Source organism: Melopsittacus undulatus, chromosome 5 (assembly GCF_012275295.1).
Source record: "Melopsittacus undulatus isolate bMelUnd1 chromosome 5, bMelUnd1.mat.Z, whole genome shotgun sequence".
Classification (NCBI taxonomy): Eukaryota; Metazoa; Chordata; class Aves; order Psittaciformes; family Psittaculidae; genus Melopsittacus; species Melopsittacus undulatus.
The window spans coordinates 64,099,159-64,117,506 of record NC_047531.1 but is presented as its reverse complement, the minus strand read 5'-3'; the positions used below and the strand labels follow the sequence as shown (position 1 = coordinate 64,117,506).

The window sequence follows — 18,348 nt, the reverse complement described above, 5'->3', positions numbered from 1 at the left end:
ACCAGTACCTCTGGATACAGTACAAGCACAAACCACGTCCAGTAAGCATGGAAAGGCCAGAAAGTACACCCAGCATACACCTTTCTAGATGTTAATGTACATAACAGCCCGGAGGCTGAAGGTTCACATTTCACATGATGCCTCAGCATATAGAAGGAACCATCTAATTACATCCATCACAGAAATGCCAAAATGACTCCCAGCTTCTAAAACCTCAGTTAATGTTTTGACATCTCTGGAAAACCAATTCTTAATCCACATAATCAGGAATTCCTCATATTTTATTTTACCTCAACACTTTAATATTGTGTCGCCTTTGTGGAAGTACAAGCAGAGAAGTGAACAAAGGTGCGAGAAGATATTAGGAAGAAAAATTGGTATCAGCCCATTAAAGCTTCCCAGATCTTGGAGAACAGAGAGCCTAATGGAGAGCGTGCCCTACAGCTTGAAAACAACTTGTGCACACAGTACCATATTACTAATACAGTACCATTGTACCAGGTACAATGGCTTAAACCTGCTGCCACCTCAACCCACCACCAACATGCCCCAACAAAGGGTCAAGGTCTGTGGTCCCAGCCTGCTGGGCATCTATGGGGGCATACCACACTCTCCCAGGAAATCTTGGATACACTGGGCAAGCTTTGCTTCCCAGTGCTGGAGCAATCAACACTGGAGGGATGATTTGTTTTGACAAAGGCTGTGGGGTGACAGCCTTGCTTGGCTACTGGTCACATCATAAGCTACTTCCATAGCTTCCAGTGTAGCCTTTATTTCCACTCTTACTTGGATGAACTATTCTGAATACAGCCTTTACCTGAAGAGAATAGCGAGGTAGGAGGGGAAAGGTGAATTTTAGACATCACAACACGTTAAGCAATTACAATATAAAGGGTGTTTTAATTTTGGAGGAAGCAAGATATAAAATTAAATGGAAGGTAGACTTCTCTTTAATAATTATCTGATTAATTGTATATATATACTGTATGTACAGCAAAAGTAGGAACGCCATAGAACTAAAACAACTTCTTAATTAATTTTCCACCTGGTGCAAAAATCTGCCCAATAAAAATACATAATAATAAACCTCTTTCTGTTATAAAAATTACTATGCTCAGACAAAAGGGCTGCAAGTCAAGTGAAGAGTAGGCTTCCTAACCACTACCAACTCCCTTCACTGTGAGCTTAGGTCACTTCAACAGGCCACAGGGGAAAAAAAAATATAAAATCATTAGACAATGACACCTTTAGCAGAAAAAAAAGGTGTGCTGACACTGAATTTGGTAATTGCTTGCATTTTTTTTTTTTAATAAAGGACAGGTTTTCAATGCTTCTACCTGGGATTTTATGAATGTGGTAGCGCAGATTCGCAGAGCTAGGGGTTGCAAAATAGCATTGAAACATGATGTGACTGGCAGTACCTGCAGCTGCCTCTTCCTTACACCTCCCATCCCACCTCAATGATGCCTGCAAGGAAGAGTTTTGCCTTCTTTTGGCTACTTTTTCCCTTGCAGCCTTGCCAAAAACCTAAGGTATGAGTGCTTACAAGGCACATAAAACTTACAAGGTCCACACAAACACAGGGCTTTGAGTAACCTGGTCTAGTGGAAGGTGTCCCTGCTTATGGCAGGGGGTTGGAACTGGATGAGCTTTAAAGTCCCTTTTGACCCAAACCAATCTGTGATTCTACAAAACAATGTGCAACCAGCTCTCCATGAAATCATGTGTTTATGCAGACCAGTAGTAGGAGAAAACTACTCTCTCTTTAGACTGTGTACTTCAGATAAACAAGATTATTTTGCTACAAGCAACTACAGGCTACAACATACTCACATAAATATATTAATGTCTATATATGGACATGAATTTGTATATATCGGATACAGATACGAAACACTTAACGACAACAAGTAGATTACCAATAACTGCTGCAGCTTCTTGCTGGGTAGAGTCCGTCATCCAGACTTGATGTGATGAACCTACCACAGTGGGTTCTGCCATCTCCTTCGGAGCACTCAGTGGGTCACCCTCACCGCACCAGTGCAAAAACATTCCCGAACCCTTCACTAGCACACCCCTGCCTCTACTTGATCTAGAAAGCCAGCTTAATGGACAAAACTCAACACAACTCATGCGGGGCAGCCACTTCCACCCAGTATAAGCTTTTAGTTACTGCCCCATCTTCTGTGCCAGCAGTGGGAAAAACCAAGCCCAAGGGAGCTGCTGGACTCAGCTTTGCCAAGACTATAGGTGAAAAACCTTGGTTTTAAGCCTCGGCAGCAACATTGGCAGCCTGATTTGCAGAAAGGGTGAGGAGCTGAGGATACTCAGCAGCTCTGCAAACACTATAAGTCAACCCACTCTCAATATAGCAACCATCCTCCTCTAACATATGAGTGGAGCTGGACCAAGCAAGTACAATAGGTCTCTTACAGACACATGCATGCAGGAGACGGCTTCTTCCAGCCTTAGATTACATTACTGAAGCATCCCCTTACCAGAGCAGGAGCAGAAATGTGCTCCTCCTATTATTTACACAATATAAAGTGCTTTACAATTTCATTATTGAACTGACAGACTTTCTGCTGGGACCATACAATTTTGAGACAGAGGTGAGGGCTTGAACAGGAAATTCTCTCATGAGAAAAAAAAAGCAACCGAGGTTCAGACTGGTGCTCTTCACCCTGTCCTCCTAAGGATTGTTTTTGGCCGTTCTTTCTAGTGCAAATAAGCTTTGTATTTTCTCAAGTTTAAGGGACACGGCAGTTTCAGGGCATCAGGAATGAACATTTAAAATGCATTAGGGATTCGGCATTCCTGAGCCGATTCATGGGCATTCCTGTGCATGAGCAGTCCACATGATCACTGCTCTCCTAAGCTGAAGACACGCTGCCAAAAATAATAAGGGACCCATTCATGAATCTCACCATTAAAGTCTTGCATTGCAACATTTCCAGTGAGCATGTATTACCCTCCATCTGCAAACACTGGCAATTTCCATTGTGGTGGACACCCATGGCTAGTAGTTTATCCACGGGGAACTGGCTACAAACATGAAGATCCTGATCCAGTTTTGGATACTAAAGTGCATCCCATGCCTGAAGAGTCAATTTATTAGTGGATCATATGGGATACCTGCGTGCCAAAACTGAGTCTGACCCATAGCCAGCAGACACTGAATTCTGGGTGATATCTAAATAATACTATTGGAAGACCAATCCATTAACAAAAGATAAATGTTCTTTTTAAAAAATAGGCAGACAAGCAAAGCCATGTCACATCTTTCTTCTTTTAAAATGGTGAAGAAAATATCCCTTTCCAATCACTTTGCCCAATATATCCCAAGTATTTTCCTCACTGATGCTAAAGGAACACAGCGAAGGCATGATCACTTATGACACAACACAATCACTCTAATTCCAACGTAGGAGCTTCTATGATCCCTTGGGAGAAAAGTAGGCTGGGATGGGGAGATGTTAACCTTGTAGGGGAAGAATGCCAGGTAGGAGCGGAAAGGAGGATGGAAAAGGTTTGTACATTCATAGCTCCAGTTTGTTGGAATGTAAGTTAATTTTTAACTCCAGGCACTGTGACAGGCAGCAGCAGTTAGCGATACGCTAATGTGCGCAACAAGGACTCATTCACTAAATTCTGGTTTCACATCAATAATGGGATGTAGAGTTATTTTAATGTTGATTTTGTTTGCAATTGACCTGTTAAAACCATTGGGACCAAAGCCCTAAGAGCAATGATGAACCAGCACCTCCTGCAACTCCCAGCTGATCCGTCACGCTCCGATATCAGTTGAAGCGGTGGGGCGAGAACATCTCTCCCAGAGTTGAAAAAGAACCTGAAGTGGATGGGAATTCTTGACATGAAGCCAAAAGCTTGCTTGCTGTATCTGCTATGGGTGGTTTTACCTAAAGGGAGAATCACCTAAAACAGTGAAATTAAATTACTTACTTCTTGCCACAACTGTAACACTTTCCTAAAGGTTCTTCGGTGACTTTGGTGCAAGCTTTGTTTTTTCTTTTTTTTTCTTTTTTTCTTTTTAAAGTTAAACCAGATCAACTAGTTTTAGTTTCCAAACTGAAATCCAGATTATCCTCTTGGTTCCCAACTCTGCATCCCCAGCTTTTCTCGTTATGGTTAATAACGTTAGCAGGTAATAGCATTTGGATTGAGTGTGGCCATGCAGTGTGCAGGTGGGTCCAGACTAAAAGTGATCAACAGTCTGGTTGGAGATAAATACATTTCTCAAGAGATTAAATAAAAATAAATAAAACCATGTCATGGTTGCATGGGAAAACAGCTGGTCCACATGAACACTAGGTTATTCTGCTAAAAAACAATTCAAATTATGATAAATATCTGGTAAGACATGTTAATGCCTCCTTAAAAAGAATTTTAAAGGTGGGCAACATGTTATTGGAAGTACCCGGAGCTCCATCAAACTTCTGCTGGTTTCAGAGGGGAAGGAGCTGGTCACCCAAAAGCTGGAAAAGCCCGTTACATTGAGTATTCATATTTTAAGCAATGATAAGGAGTTTTCAAAACCTTTCATCAATTTTCTAAACAAGGAACTGTACACACCTTCCCTCCAGAGACTTCAGTGGGGTGACACTGAAACCACTGATGGTGGGCTACTGGGAACTGAATTGCTCCATAATCTCAGAGCCGGTGGGAAGGGGGTGATGGCAGGGCACAGATATCATTTCCTAACACCACCACCTGTAAAATTAACATGACAAAAAACCCAACTGGGCATAAACCACCACTTCCAAGGTGCCACCAGTAAATGTGAGAGAGATGCCTTTTTATACGAGCCCAATGGTGCACCAAACTCGCCCCAAGGTTTTTCTTGCTGCAGGAGAAGAAAACCAGGTAACATCACGACTGCATTAATCTCACATCTGGGAGAAAGCCTCAGTCGTGGTGGTCCCTCCTCCAAACCCCCGCTCTATCCCCAGCTGCCTGCTGGAACCCGTAACACAGCTACTATGAAAATACCTTTTCACATTTTGGACAAATGCATTGAAAATGAAACCCAAGAAATCACTAGCCTCACATGGGCAGAACATGTACATGGGTTATTATTCATTGCCATTAATTCAGAAGGCTTAGTGCTAGAGTGGAGCTTCGCTATCCCAGGATATTCAGGTTATTTGTTCAGCACAAAACTACAGAATGAGTAACAAATCATTACCAGCACATGATAAAGGTCTGACCAGTTATCAAGGTTTTACCCATGCAGGCTATCAGTTCAAACTCAATAACCAGCAGCTGCCAATTTAAAAACCTCTCTCTGCCCTCATACCCATACCAGGAATTCACACAAAGTTGATTTTTATCATAAACCCTATGGATGCGCTGCTCAGCCTATGGACCAAATACAAGAAGAATTCAGTCCCGGAAAAAAACATCATAGAAACTGATACATTTCAGCATAAGGTTTGGGGTTTGGTTTGCTTTTGTATCATGTTGGGAGTGCAACGCAGGCCTTATCTATACTACTTAAAGGTCAGAGTGCCAGATTTTGTTTTGTGCTGATACATGTACTTCCATAGTCTTTAACACTCAAAGCAGCTGACTCAGACAGACTTGGGAGGTCGGTACTTTCATTAGAAACACGGAGATGATTTGGGTGTAATTTAACAGACTCCTGTAATATTACAGACTGGACTTAGCAAGAGCTACCGGAAAAGGACTTTATAAAAAAACCCAACAAACCAAAAGGGGCAACTTGGAATTACTCTAGGTCAGTCCCTCTTACCAATTTCTGCTTGTTTTGTTTATTTTGCCAGACAGCCAGTCCAATGCACTCTATTCGAGACCCTCCTGCTCTTCACCACTGTCCCCTCTGGCGTCCATCCTTTTTTCTTTATGGCTGTTGTAAATTCTCCTCATCTCTTCTTCGTACTTGATAAAATTTTCCCCAAACCGTGTCCACGCTTTGTAGGGAACTGTGATGGTGTTACGGTAGGGCGGCCTCACCTCACTTACCTTCAGGAAAATGCCGTACCTGTTGGATCCCACGTCGAAGTAGAAGCGCTTGTTGTCCACTCGGAAGGAGGTGCCCTCGGGGAGCTCTGGAGGCTCATCACCTCCACCCCGGCGATCCTCTATGTCCCCCTCGCCATATTCTTCTATCAGCTGGACCAAAGCATCCCTGAACTCAATCATCCCTTGTGCTGGCAGAACGATCGTCTGCTCCTGTCCCAAGCTGTGGCCAAAATAACCCATCATGCCAGGTCCTCTGCTCATGGTTTGTCTAATCCGCAAGAAGCGCCCTCGCTGGTTCTCCTTCAGGTCCAGGTAATACTTCCTGTTGTCCCTCTCGATGTACTCTGTTTTGAGGACGCTGTGAGGGTGCTCTTCAGAGCAAACAGACACTGGAGGCGAAGGTGGCGGGTGCTGCTGCCGCCTCCGGGGATGCTGCTCTTTGCCATTGCTGTGCTCGTGCCGGTGACCACTTTTCAGGCCTAAGTGGGCATAATGCTCGATGAAGTCCCCAAGGCAGTCCTTCAGCTCAGCAGCCACGGACAAGGAGAGGGTCAGCTTGCTTTTCCTGATATTGTCCTGCCTGCCTCTTCCTATCCAGACCTCAGCGATCTTCAGAAAACGGCCTCGGGAGCTCTGTTTCACATCCAGATAAAAGCGCTTCTTCTGGATGTCCACCCTCTTGGAGGCCAGCTCCTGGATCTCCATGCAGCCCCCCTGGGAGGAGGCCGGGTAATGGTACTGCTGCTGGGACTGGGAATAAATGCTCCTGTGCAGGCCAGAGCCTCCCAGGTTCCTTCCTCCTCCTCCTCTCCCTCTTTCCATCTTTACCAATCAGCTGCAGATAATACAGAACAGAGACACAGATGACAACATCAGCACCAGGGGCCTGCTCGGCTTCTCGGCAGTGTCTCTGTTCAGCACTGCTCTCCCTACAAAGCCGCCTGCATCCCTCTCCGCTGCCACAGCACGCAGCATCACAGCAAAAGGATCCCGGGTGCTGTTCGCCTCCCCACCTCCGACTCCCAGCCAAGGGAGCCTTGCTTCCAGCAGCCCTAGTGCCCTCACCCTCTGTCCCCACAGTCCAGCAACCCTCCCTGCCCTGCAGTGGAGAGCGGGAGCCCCAGTGGGGTGGGTTGGAGTGTCCCCACCGGGATGGTTGTGATACTTATCCCCTGGGGACTCCTACTCCCCACTGCAGGGTACCCCCACCATGCTGGTGTGTTCCCCTTCCATCACACTCCTCTGCTCTTCCTCCCCAGGGCACCGGGGGAGGGCACTGGGGTCCTCCCCAGCACTGCCCCAGTACTAACCCCCCAGTACTCCTAGAGCCCTAATATTGCCCTCCTAGTGCTCCTGAACCTTCACTTCCTGCCCCCAGTACTGGTCTCCTCCCCCCTCCACAGCCCCAGCACTGAGCCCCAGTGCCCCCATCACTGCATAACCTGCCCTGGTGCCCCCAGTGTTTTACCCCCTGCCTCCCCAGTGGCCCCAGTACTGCCTTCCTCCCCCCCTCCCCACCCATCACTGCTCTCCATTGCCACCCATCACTGCATCTCCTGCCCCAGTGCCCCCAGATCTTCACCTCCTGCCCCCCCGTATTACTCCTCTGCCCCTCAGTACTGCCCTCCTGCCCCCTCACTGCTCCCCAGATGCTCCACATCACTGCATCTCCTGCCCCAGTGTCCCCAGAGCTTCACCTTCTGCCCCCTAGTGATGCCCAGTGCTGGCCCCCCACTGCCCCCAGCACTGCTCCCCAGCGCTCCATATCACTGCATAACCCGCCCCACTGCCCCCAGAGCTTTACTTCCTGCCCCTCCCAAGTACCTCCCAGCACTGTCCCCCTGCCCTCAGTGCCCCAATACCCCTCCAAATACTCCCAGTACAGGCCCCTGCATGCCCCCAGTGCCCCAGTACTGCCCCCCAGTGCCCCTCAGCACAGCATCTCCTGCCCCATCGCTGCCCGCCCCCCAGCACTACGCGTGCCCCTGCACTGCCCCACACCCGGTCACTCACCCCACAGCACCCATCGCCGCCGTTGCCCTTCAGCAGCCGCCGCCGCCTCCCGCAGCCGGCAGCCCCGCCGCGCAGAGCCACGGGTTGGCGCACCCCCGCCGTCCGCCCCGCCCCGCCCCAGCCCCAGCCCCGCCCGGCCGAGGACGACGGCGGCAGCGGCGGCAGCGCGGGGGGAGCGGTGGGCTCGCTGGAGGGTGTGCGGCCCGCTCGGCACCGGGACTACGCTACCCACAATGCCCCTCGGCCTCCGCCTCATTCCGCATGCGCGATACCTCGGGTAACCTCCCGCCGCTGCTGCCCAGGGAGAGGCGGGGGGAGGTGGTTGTCTCCCTTACGTATGAAGAGCGCGATACGTGGTGACGCATTATGTGTGCTCCCCCGCTGGCGCGGTGTTCGGCGCTGGGTCCGCACAGCGGTGCGGCTCCGTGAGCGGGGCGCAGGTACCCGGCGGGGCGGGGGATCCCGCTTCGGGAGCGGTGAGGGGAACGGGCCGCCATGGAGCCTGTAGGTGCTCGGAGGGCAACGTCCCTGGCCTGCTGCGAGCACTGCTGGGCCGTGGGTCGCGCCGCTGCTTTCCTGACCCGCGGTACCGGGCGGAAGAAGGCGGGGAGTCCTCCAAGAGTACAAGCCGCTCCCTGAGAGGGTTCCCGGGGTACGCCCAGAGATGTTGAGGTGCTGGAGCGGGTCTGAAGAAGCGCAGTAGAGCTCGTGAAGGGTCTGGAGAACAAGTGTGATGTTGAAGAGCTGAGGGATCTGAGGGGTGGGGGGGGGGGGGTTTAGTCTGGAGAAGAGAAGGCTCAGGGGGGGACCTTATTGCACGCTGCAGTTGCCTGGGGTTTAGACTGGATATAAGGAAGAAATTCTTTGCTGTTAGGGTGGTGAGGCACTGGAATGGGTTGCCCAGGGAGGTAGTGAATGCTCCATCCCTGGCAATGTTCAAGACCAGGTTGGATGAAGCCTTGGGTGATATGGTTTAGTGTGAGGTGTCCCTGCCCATGGCAGGGGGGTTGGAACTAGATGATCTTGAGGTCCTTTCCAATCCTAACTATTCTATGATTCTATGAAAAGGATGGCGCTAGGAGGTGGCTGGGCCCTTCTCCTAAGCAGCAAGTGGCAGGACACAGCCTCAAGCTGTGCCAGGGGAAGTCTAGGTTGGAGATTGGGAACAGTTTCTTTACCAAAAGGGTGCTCAGACATTGGAACAGGCTGCCGGGGAATGGTGGAGTCACCACCGCTGAAGTATTCACAGACTGTGGAAGAGGCCGTCAGGGACATGGTTTACTGGTGGTCTTGGCAGTGCTGGGGTAATGATTGGACTTGATGATCTTAAAGGTCTTTTCCAACCTGGTTGATTGTGTTTTTCTGGGTGAGATGTTTTGGGGTGCAGAAGAAATTCCTGTGAGGAAATGAGGTGTTTTGACCCTTTGTGAAAGGTTTTCCTGTGGCTTCATCTATGCTGCCATTTGTTCTGGGGGATCCTGGTGCCAGCTCAGGGCATGTCTCATGCTTGTAAGTGCAGTTTCTTGGTGTAACACCAGTGAGGTGGGTGATGCTCCTGCGGTGCTGCTGCTGAAGGCGATCTGGGGCTTTTACCTGGTTTTGCAGCAAACATGTTGGGGTGGCAGATGGTGGGATGGTGCTGCAGAGTATCCTGTCCTGTTTGTAGAATCCTGGAATGGTCTGAGATGGGAAGGATGTTAAGATCATCCAATTCAACACTGCTGGGGGCAGGGATACCTTCCACTAGACCAAGTTGTTCCAAGCCCTGTCCAACCTTTTGTAGTTTTTCTGCTGGTTTCTGTCATTTACAGTAGTTGCAGCTCCCAGGAACAGAGTGTTTCTACTTCAGGCATCTTCCTAGTGGCTCTTTTGTGACTGTTTTAGTATTAAAATGTTCTTTTAGAGCATTTTTTTAGGTAGTAGTTCATTATGTTACTGCACAAGTGGATAGATAAGCAAGGAAAGCCTTTTGCCTACTCTAGGTAATCAATGAGAAACATCAAAAGGTGGCTTTGAGTACTGAAGAACTGAAACAGCATGTTATATATGATTTGGACCTGCTTCTTGGTGAGGAAGTGCAACTGAAAAGTACACTTTTACATACAGTAAGAACGTACTGCTAGGAGTATACATACTATGTATATGTACCCTGAATTTGTTGTTGAGGTGTTGAGCACCTGGGGACTAGTGGGAAGAAGCGGGATGAGAAATGTGTTTGTGACCTATTTGAATCTCCAGTGGCATTTCTAAGTCATGCTAGAAGCAGCCTGGGGGGAAGCTGGAGCAGCTCTAATACAGTCATCATTTGCTCACAACTTGGAAACTCTGCTCTGCTTCCCTGAAAGGAAGCACAAGTCATTAGGGCTGAAAATCTCCTGGTGTTATAAGCAATATCTCTTCCTAACTTAAGTCTCTTTATTTTAAACTTACAGCATCTCTATGGAGTGCTCTCCATCATCTCTGTTGCCTTCCAGGGAATGTACCTTGCTTCCTGATGCCCTGGGAATAAGGCATCTCTGCTCAGTGAACTCATTTGATTTGAATGAAGGGCTGTCAAATTGCTAAACAGCCTCAGCCATCATCCAGTCTATGCCAAAGAGCTTAGCAGCATGTGCCTTGTTTGGCTGTAGTTTTCCCTAGAAATTCTGTGTTTTTCCTTACCTTAGTTGAGGGCTCACAGCTCTGAGGTCCTGTGTAGGCAGTGAATGTCTTGGGGTGATATCTGTGAGAGTCTGATAGTCCCTGGTTTGGGTTGGGGGTTTTAGATGCCTGGTTCCTATGCTGTTATCTAAATCACCACATCAATATTTGGCTAGGTAATGAGGGCTGTGTTGACCAGAGATGGCAGTAGGTGTACTCTTCTGTTCCAAGTCACTTCTTTCCATAGAAACGGACTCTGTTCTTTTTCCCATAGGACTTTAAGAGGTTTTCCTTGTGTTTTGTGGTGTTTGGATTTTTTTAACCTTATTTTCTTACTGACATGAATAAGAATATAATGCCTAAAGGCCTTTTGATATTCTATGTGGGCAGCTCTGGAAATGTCTGTTCTTGTGCACAAACTCTTTTAAGTTCAAGGTAGTGAACTTTGATCACCTTGTTCTGGCCTGATGATAATAACAGCTTGTTTCTGTACAAACTGACCATTCTTTTTTGTTTTTTTTTTTTTATGTTGAAGTAACAGAAATGTGGAAAAATAAATAAAATGGATTTGCCAACTGCTAGTCTGCAGAACAAATATCCGCAGTGGATGCTTACCCACAGCCAGGAGGAAGTTTTGGTTGATAAAAAGGTATGTTATTGTGTGGAGGAAACTAAAGTTTGCCCTGTGTTAAGTTAATAAAGTAATAAACTAATTGATGTACACTGTGTAATAAAATAACAGTGGAGCAGTCACATGTAGTTATACCTGTGCCTCTGACATTTCTGAATGGTTACAGCTGTTTTATCTGATGAACTATAATTAAAATTAGCTCCTCAATTACTGGTTGAATTACTTTGCTAAAGTTTTTTTTTATTGAGGTGGGTTTTTTTGTTTGTTTTTATTAAAAAAATCATGTTGCTGTTGCTATTAGCTCTGCAGAAATTTATTCCTGACAGACTTGAATTTCAGTGTCAAAACCACCCAAGTATAGGGAGATTTTTTGATGTGTTGCTCCCCCAGTGTTGTAGGCTGTACACCAGGAAGAACTGGGATGGGGGGGAGATTATATAGATAGTCAGAGAGCTCAAATTGCAGCAACCTCAAGCTGCAGCCTGGCAGGCTGGTTTCTTCTGGGAAGGCCCTCTGGCTTTCTGCACTTGTATGTGTGCAGTGTTTCAGAAGGCTCTGCAGCTCAGAGGTATCAGAAGAATTAATTGATCATAAAAATTATGTCAAATTCTGGTGTTCCAAGAATGTTAATATGTCCTTGGATGAGTTTTTTCCTGTGTAAAAGAGCAGTTTTGGTATAAAACTTCCCACCAGAAGCGACACCCTTTGTTTGTAACATCTGTAACTGCTTTAACAAGTAGAAAACTGAGTGGCAAGCAGATCAGCAGTTAAAAGTTAGTAGTGTGGATATTGCTGTGTCATTTAACCAAGATGACTTCTGTGTGCTGTGGTACAGCAGTGTACCATGGAACCCTGCTTCAGTCAGCAGTTGGAGGAAGGGTTTTAAGCTTTGGCTGTTCATTAACGGGAGGGAATGTTTTATTGTGCAAGCATAAAATCAGCACTGTATTTGTTCCAGAATCTCCCCCTTCCAAGCAACTTCTTTCAGAAACAATATTGAAACCTCTTTTGTCTATTGTGGCCTCTTTAGATTGACAAGATGTTGTTTTTTAAGTGTTAATATAGCATACTTACACATATTTGGTATTACTGGCATTGTAATTTACTACGTATTTTGAACCAAAATGAAGTTTTTTCAGGTAGGTAAACTATCAGAAGTTCTGCAATTCAATTAAGTTTTACCTGTTGAACTTTTAGTAAATACCCTTCTGAAAGGGGGGGAAACGTTAACTGGAGTGTTACATATCACCTTACTTGTGTGCTTAAAGCTTTAGTTTGTAAGCCAGTAATCATCAGTTGGTGGAGGACAGTGGTTCTTTTAAATCCTTCAGATAGTTTAAATCCATGGAGTTTAGGTCGGGCTTTATGAAGTTCCTCACACACTGTATCTGGCAGGGTTAAGTGAAGTGGGCTTGCTGAAATGTGGGACCAAGGAAATGGGGGAACTGAGCTATTTTATACAGGTGTACTGAAATGGACACGTGTTGGAGGATTTTAGCCTGACCAGATTTGAATGACTTGAAGAATTACTCAAGTTATTGCCAATTTTTATTTTTTTTTCTGCAAATGAGAGATGTGCAAGTGCTACAGCATTTGAAATAGTGTTAAGGGTTTTTTAACACTGTCTAAAATGCTTCTTTTCCCAAACATTGTTCTTGAAAGCTAAAAAAAATCTCTTTAATGGGAAGAGTATAACAAACGTAATTGGGGTAGAAACTCAACCTGCAGGATTTCAGTCTCAGTGCTTGGAGCTAAGCAAAGAAATGGACCCAAATGTTCCTAAAGGGGGATGTCACCGTTTTGTTAATTAACAGGGCTGATGCCCCTGAGTGTGGAGCACAGTTCTGTTTCCCAAGGTTTTGGATAACACTGAGGCCATTCTTGCTGGGTCACAGCATTTACATCGCATGCAGCATTTGCAGTGCTGATGCTTTTGTGTGGCCAGTAACTCAACCTCTTCCAAATGTTGTTTGACAGAAATCTGCTTTTCAGAGGAATGTTTTGGAAGATGGGCTGCCATTCTTGGAGTTCCGTGGCTCTGTTGTGTACAGCTATGAAGTCAGTGACTGTTCCCTCCTTTCAGAAGATATCAGGTAATAGCTCTTACTCAGTTATTCTTTGTGTTTTCTTTAGTGCTGTTTCATTTCCGAGAAGGATTTGGCTTTTCTCCCCATTGGGCTATGCGGGTTTAGTTTCTCATTTGGTCTTTATGTTTGTGGGTTTTGGTTTGTTTTGTTTTTTTTTTTTTGTTATGGGAGATGCCATTACTGGACCTTGCCATCCCTTTAAGCAGAAGCAGTAAAGGTTCTAACACAGGTTTTCTGCCTTCCACAGTATGGATAGCATGGAGAAGCTTTCAAGGGAGTACAAATTACTCCACCTTTTGTATCTGGCTGTTTACTAAGGCTTGTGTATTGGGTTTGTATGGTAAGGTTTTGGTAATGGGTGGCTCCTGTGAGAAGCTATTAGAAGCTTTCCTTGTGTCTGATGGAGCAAATTTTAGCCAGTTCTAGAACGGACCTGCTGCTGGCCAAGGCTGAGCCCATCAGTGATGGCACCTCTGTGATAAATAATTTAGGAAGTGGAAAAACACCTGCACAACTGCAGCCAGAGGGAGGACTGAGGATATGTGAGAGAAACAGCTCTGCAGATGTCAAGGTTGGTGAAGTAGTGGAGAAGGTGCTCCAGGCACTGGAGCAGGTCTCCACCTGCAGCCCCTGGAGGACCCCATGCTGGAGCAGGGGGATGCCCAAAGGAGACTGTGATCCTGTGGGAAGCCCATGCTGGAGCAGGCTCCTGACAAGAGGAGCAGTCTTTTCCTGAAGGATTGTGCCCCATGAAAGGGACTCACACTGAAGCAGCCTGTTCCTGAAGGACTGCATCCATGGAATACACCCAGGCTGTGGCATTCATGAAGACCTTCAGTCTGTGAGAAGGACTCATGCTGGAGAAGTTCATGGAAAAATTGTCTCCTGTGGGAGGTACCCCATGCTGGAGCAAAGGAGGAGTGTGAGGAGTCCTCCCTTGTGGAGGAAGGAGCACAGAGGCACTATGATGAGTTGACTGCAATCCCCATTCCCCCTCCCACTATGCCACTGATGGGGAGGAGGTAGAGAATTTTGGGATGAAGTTGAGCCTGAGCAGAAGGAAGGGGTGAGGGGAAGGTATGCTTAGATTTGGTTTTATTTCTCATTATCCTACTCTGATTTACTTGTTGATTAAGTAAACTAATTTCCCCAAGTCAAGTCTGTTTTGCCCATGAAGGTATTTGGTGATTGATTCCTCCCTGTCCTTACCTCAACCCGTGAGCCTTTCGTTATATTTCCTTTCCCCTGTCCAGCTCAGGAGGGAAGAAATAGAGTATCTTAAGGGGTTGTCTGGTGTCCAGCCCTGGTCAGTCTTCCACAGCTTGCTATGCTACTGTTTGCATGTGATAAAATCTGCTAAAGTTTGAGGTTTCTTGAAGCTTTTGGGAGCAGCAGGAATTTCACAAGCCTTATGGTCTTGATTTTAAAATGGTTTCTGTGTCCTGTACATGTGAAAGGGGATGTGCTAACTCTTAATTCTTTTTTTATGTAAGATGATTTAAGCATGATAGTTTAAATACTGGTAGGAAAACAATTAAATGTGAAGAATATCTTTTTTTTTTTCAGGCAGAGTTTATCAGATGGGTCTGCTGTTGGATTTGATATTGAATGGCCACCATCATATACTAAAGGAAAAATGGCCAAAATAGCAGTAATCCAGATATGTATATCTGAGGAGAAGTGTTATTTGTTCCACATCTCTTCCATGTCAGGTACTGTATTTTCTTTCTTTCTTATTTGTTAGGGCATGAGTTGCCTTCTGTTCGGTGTGATTTAAGTTTGAACTTAGCATGAAATATTGGCTATTGCTCAAAGGTTATGCTTGAGAGTAAAAATCCATCCTTCTCTTTCCTGCCTATAATAAATGAATTTATTCTTTGAGTATTGCTGATGTATATTAAGTGGATCTTAGCCCAAGTCTTGCCCTGTGTGCTGGCATACAGCATCTTAAGATCTGAACAGGGCAAGATGATGTTATTTGAGTATTTTCTGTTTGGGAGAGAAGATATGAATTTAGCTTTCAATTTAATTCCCTGCTTGTAGAAAGAGCTTTCTGTTTAGTGTCAAAATAAACATGGAACCTAAATGTAGCAGGTTGTGTTTCTTCTTAAGTTGGCTTTAATAATAAAACTCCTCAAACATAATGGCCATTGTGCTGTTTTGTTCCTAATACCTGTGTTTTGTGACACTGGTTATCAGAAAGGACACTGGATACCTGGTGAGATGCAGCTCTGGGAAGAGAAGGGGTTTGTGCTCAGTGGAGTCTGAATTCATTATAGATGTGAATAAAAGCTTCCAAATAGGGAATGTGGGAATGAGGGAAGTAGGCTGCAATTTTACAACCTTTGGTTTGAATGTTAGATTGAAACTATGCCTGCAAGATGTCTCTGATTTCCCTGGGGGGTGCATGCTGAGCTATAATGGTGATAGTTTTAATGTTGGTGTTCAATCCTTTGTCATTTATAGCAAATGAGGTGGAAAATTTAATTGCTGGAGGTTATTCAGTCCGGGAGACAAAAAGGTACAAAAGGCACAAAAGAAAAAGATTTGAGGAAAGAAAGCTAAGGGAGGAAGAATCATCAAGGGCTGAAATGCTTTTGATTCTGTAAGTGAAGATGTTTGTGCGTAAATGCTGAGTACGGGTGCATGCGGGCTACAGTGTGTTACAGCAGAAGATGGTGTTTCCTCCTGAATCATTTCCTAAAATTTCTGCTCTTGCCAGTGGGAGGTGTGTTTTGAATGGAGATGTCAGCCTTTTTGCAGGAACCACAGCCAATTTCTGCTTATTATGCAGAATATATTTGATCTACAGAAACATAGATGTTAGCAGGATTAGTGAGTTGGATAAGACCCACCATTTTGGGGGGGAGTGGAGGAGAAATGCTTCTTTCTGCAGGAAGAAGACAGTGGAGAGTTTTTGAACTGCGTATAAAGGAAAAAAACTACATTTATTTATAAGGAAGATTCTGGATAATTTTCCATGTTGTCATCTTTTTTCTTACAGACTTTCAAGAAAATATGGCCCGTTTCTCAGGGTTTAGTCTCTGTACAGTTCAGTCACTTTTCTAGAAATTAGGTGGTAGAAATGGGGGACATGCCCTCTGCTGGGAAGTTGCCATCTTTAAAGGTTTTCATGGTTATATTCTTTAGTGAAAATCCTTTATTCCCTAAGTCAGCTGTGTATGTTGCAAGCTTTTGATCAGCTCAACTGTCTGTCCCCTCCACAGAGGAGTAATTCTCTAATTTTTAAATGGACCTGGAACTTCACAACACAGCTGATTGTGGCTATGGTTGCAAAGATGTCTGTGTTGTGTGTCAGTGGTGGCCGTGCAAGTGTAGAGATAGTCATGTATAAAAAAAAATCAGCCATGCAAAATGATTGTTGAAGTATATAAACACATATTACCATAGTTAAAAGGTGAAATTTGAAATGGGAATGAAGCCAGATATTAGGTAGTATGTGTTTGTAGGTACTAGAATTACTTGAGACTCATTCAGGGTATTCAGCTGTGGGTTTCTCAAGGTATGTATTCAAGATACTCATGATTTTAAATGGAATCAAACACAGTGGGGAGGAAAAAAAAGCTGTTTTGGTTCATGTATGAAGGGTCTATGGTTGTTGCCTTCTGTAGAAAACCAGGTATGAAAGGTATGTGTTTTTATTCAGTCCTATAAACTTGAAAATAGCCTTTGATCTAGGACTGTGGTGCCATAAGTTAGGGATAAATCAAAATATAATACTTAGCATCTGTGTACATCTGTGAATATCTTTCTTACAAGAAAGAAAAGACTTGTCTGGGCTTGGCAGAGGATCTGCATGGCCAGTTCTGTTTTCCAAATGCTACTGTTGGACCAGTCCAGTGTTAGCACTGACTGTCTTTACACAGAATCTGTTTTCCTGGTTGGTTCCCATGCTTATGGTTTAAATGGTTTCCCAGGAATGAGAAATAGCAAAAACTGGAAGGAATTCTGTGTAAAGCTAAGGTTATGTTGTGTCTTGTTTCATGAGCATCCAAATCTGTGAATTGAAGTCTTTCTCAGCTAGAAGTTTGCCTTTTTGTTATGTGATATAGTGATCACTCAGACAGAACAAGGTTGTTAAATTTCTTACTGATTTGTTTTTAGATGCAGAATGAATTTGCTTGTCTGTAGATGATACATCATAACCATTTGGTGTTTGTAGTCATTCCAGAGTGCAAGCAGTGACATAAACAGCAGCTTTGGGGCTTTTCCTCTAAAAGAACATTTTTTTGCAGATGTCTCTTTTGCTAGGATTTTGTCATTTCCTTTAGACTTTCTGGCATCTTCCAGGACTTAGTTTCTCATGTTTGGGCTTCATCTATTTTTAGGTTTTCCCAAGGGACTCAAAAGACTGCTCGAAGATGAAACAATTAAGAAGGTTGGCGTGGGAGTTGAAGGAGATCAATGGAAGCTGATGAGTGACTTTGAAATCAAACTGAAGAGCTTTGTGGAGCTGGCTGACGTTGCTAATGAGAAGGTAAAGCTTAAAACCCTTTTGTTGTGGGATCTTTTTATTGTTCTTTCTCCAAGGAAGCTTCCTTTGCTTCATAATGGAGCTCAATGTTAATAGCAAACATGTTATATAGAATAAAGCAGGGATATGTTGTAACTTGAAATAAGTTTATAAGGAACTCTCAAGGAATACCACAAAACTGAGTACTGCCCTTCAGTGAGCTAGTTCTTAGTGAATATTTGTCCCGCCTGTTCAACTCTCATGTTTACAAAGTGTCCTGGTTTGAGCAGTAGCAGTCATTTTTCTCCTTCTTGGTAGCTGGTGCAGTGCTGTGTTTTGACTTTCGGGCTGGGAATTGTTGCTGATAGCAAGTATGTTTTGAGTTACTGCTCAAATGTTTGGTTTGTCCAAGGCCTTTTCTGAGCTCATGCTCTGCCAGGGAGGAGGGGAGGCCGGGAGGAAGGAGAGACAGGACACCTGACCCAGGCTAGCCAAAGAGG

The 18,348-nt window shown here is 45.1% G+C and overlaps 2 protein-coding genes across 7 annotated transcripts in view; one reads left to right on the top strand and one right to left on the bottom strand.

Moving 5' to 3' along the window:
• Positions 1-969: 969 nt before the first annotated feature.
• PURG (purine rich element binding protein G) lies at positions 970-8,043 on the bottom strand. Of its 2 annotated transcripts, XM_031043619.2 has the most exons (3): positions 8,017-8,043; positions 6,004-6,838; positions 970-3,936 (listed from the first exon to the last, which is right to left on the bottom strand). In XM_031043619.2, the coding sequence occupies exons 2-3, from the start codon at positions 6,823-6,825 to the stop codon at positions 3,682-3,684; spliced, it is 1,077 nt and encodes a 358-aa protein (XP_030899479.1). In that variant the 5' UTR covers positions 6,826-6,838; positions 8,017-8,043; the 3' UTR covers positions 970-3,681. The 2 variants fall into 2 exon arrangements, with proteins under 2 accessions (XP_030899479.1, XP_005143053.1); XM_005142996.3 differs by lacking the exon at positions 970-3,936 and having other exon boundaries at positions 5,135-6,838.
• A 233-nt stretch (positions 8,044-8,276) lies between these two features.
• Positions 8,277-18,348, top strand: part of WRN (WRN RecQ like helicase) — a 49,537-nt gene continuing 39,465 nt past the window's right edge. For 2 of the 5 annotated variants that reach the window (XM_031043615.2, XM_031043613.2), the window contains exons 1-5: positions 8,336-8,456; positions 11,192-11,305; positions 13,265-13,380; positions 14,941-15,086; positions 17,724-17,872. In XM_031043615.2, the coding sequence (XP_030899475.2) occupies positions 11,219-11,305; positions 13,265-13,380; positions 14,941-15,086; positions 17,724-17,872 (498 nt within the window). In that variant the 5' untranslated portion in view covers positions 8,336-8,456; positions 11,192-11,218. Of the gene's footprint in view, positions 8,294-8,335; positions 8,457-8,508; positions 8,669-11,191; positions 11,306-13,264; positions 13,381-14,940; positions 15,087-17,723; positions 17,873-18,348 lie in introns of those variants that run through there. The other 3 variants (XM_034062726.1, XM_031043617.2, XM_031043614.2) reach the window with 3 other exon arrangements.